The 1,303-nt window shown below is 45.0% G+C and overlaps 1 protein-coding gene across 6 annotated transcripts in view; it reads right to left on the bottom strand.

Moving 5' to 3' along the window:
- The window catches only part of LOC102375470 (syntaxin-1B-like), a 52,053-nt gene that overhangs the window by 6,520 nt on the left and 44,230 nt on the right, over positions 1–1,303 (bottom strand). For 2 of the 6 annotated variants that reach the window (XM_006028333.3, XM_025209728.1), the window contains one exon: positions 525–657. The exons of the other annotated variants lie outside the window; for them this stretch is intronic. In XM_006028333.3, the coding sequence (XP_006028395.1) occupies positions 525–592 (68 nt within the window). In that variant the 5' untranslated portion in view covers positions 593–657. The remainder of the gene's footprint in view (positions 1–524; positions 658–1,303) is intronic. 6 annotated transcript variants of the gene reach the window in all.

Below are 1,303 nucleotides of genomic sequence, written 5' to 3'. Positions count from 1 at the left end.
TTCCTGCTTTGAGGTATGACACAATGCCCAAAAGATGGTGGGGGTGGTGCAGGGTTTTTTGCCAGCCCTCTCTCAACTGGAAAATTTACTTGCTTAGTATCATCTACCTAGTTTCAGCTTCTCTGAAAGGGAAGAAGCTGAAATAAGAAGCTGAACCTAGAATTAGGGCCTCCTAGTTGCATTTTCCCCTCAGTGACGCTGGCATGAGTAGATCCAAGAAAGGAGTGAAGAGGGTGCAGCCACACCTGCTTCAGCTATGTGGTGTGTGCAAAACCTAGTCTGTGCAGGCTTCAGCCAGAGCTTTACCTGCGCAGGGATTTCTCTGAGCTCATCAGCTGGTTGGCACAGGATTTTGCTGGAGCCACTGCTTTTGCATGACTCTAGAGACCCCATTTTCCCCCTGTCGCTGAATTTGGCACTGGGAAGGGGGCTGGGGTAAATAGTGGTGGTGCCAACCAGCTGGTAAACTCAGAGAGCTCCTTGCACATGTGGGGCACAGTCAATGGGGGGTGCAATCATACCACCTTGCCTCCCCTGAATCCACTGGTATCAATCCAAAATAAATCTGTCCTCTCTCTCCCAGTGAAGTCATTCCTGATGTAGTTAGGAGCTGAAGCTAGAACATGATGTCTGCTCTTGGAGGTAACCAGCTTATTTCTGTTAAAGCAAATAAAAGAGAATAGATATTCTAAAAATTCTCCTGCTTTCAGGGCTCCTTGCAGCAGTGCAGGTGACTTGTTCCTTTCTTTGCTTTATTTCATAGCACCTTTGTTCTGTAAATGTCATTGCTCAGCCTGATTTGCATTACTCTCTCCCTTCCCTTACATTTCTGTTTAAATATCATTTTCTGCTCTCCTCAGCCCCACAATTTCCTTTGCTGCCCCCCACCTCTTCCCCTACCTGGCATGGCTGATACTGACCGTCTTACTCATTTAATTATGTCCCATGTACTGTATCTAGCCCCAACTCTGTATTTACATAACTCAGCTCCTTGAAGAAAACCTTATCCTATAACTTCAATAGACTGATGAGCTCTCTGTTCTTAATGTGGCTCTCACTTTGTGCTCAGCTCCTGGCTGTCTATAATTGGCCAAACACTCGGAAGTCTGAGAGACTTCTAATGAAAGGGTCTCACACTGTTTATTTTAAAGATGAAAAGGTTCTTTTCCGAATAGACTTTGCCTTTTTATCTCAAAGTCTTTTTGTTGCTGGCTGGTCTAGCTTTCTGACTATGTCTCTTGGATTAGTAGCAAACTCTGAAACCCTTACTCTTTAAGTCTCCCCCGCATGTATTTAATGTAGG

This window comes from Alligator sinensis, unplaced genomic scaffold (assembly GCF_000455745.1).
Source record: "Alligator sinensis unplaced genomic scaffold, ASM45574v1 scaffold294_1, whole genome shotgun sequence".
NCBI classification, from domain to species: domain Eukaryota; kingdom Metazoa; phylum Chordata; order Crocodylia; family Alligatoridae; genus Alligator; species Alligator sinensis.
This window is presented reverse-complemented; position numbering and strand designations above follow the sequence as displayed.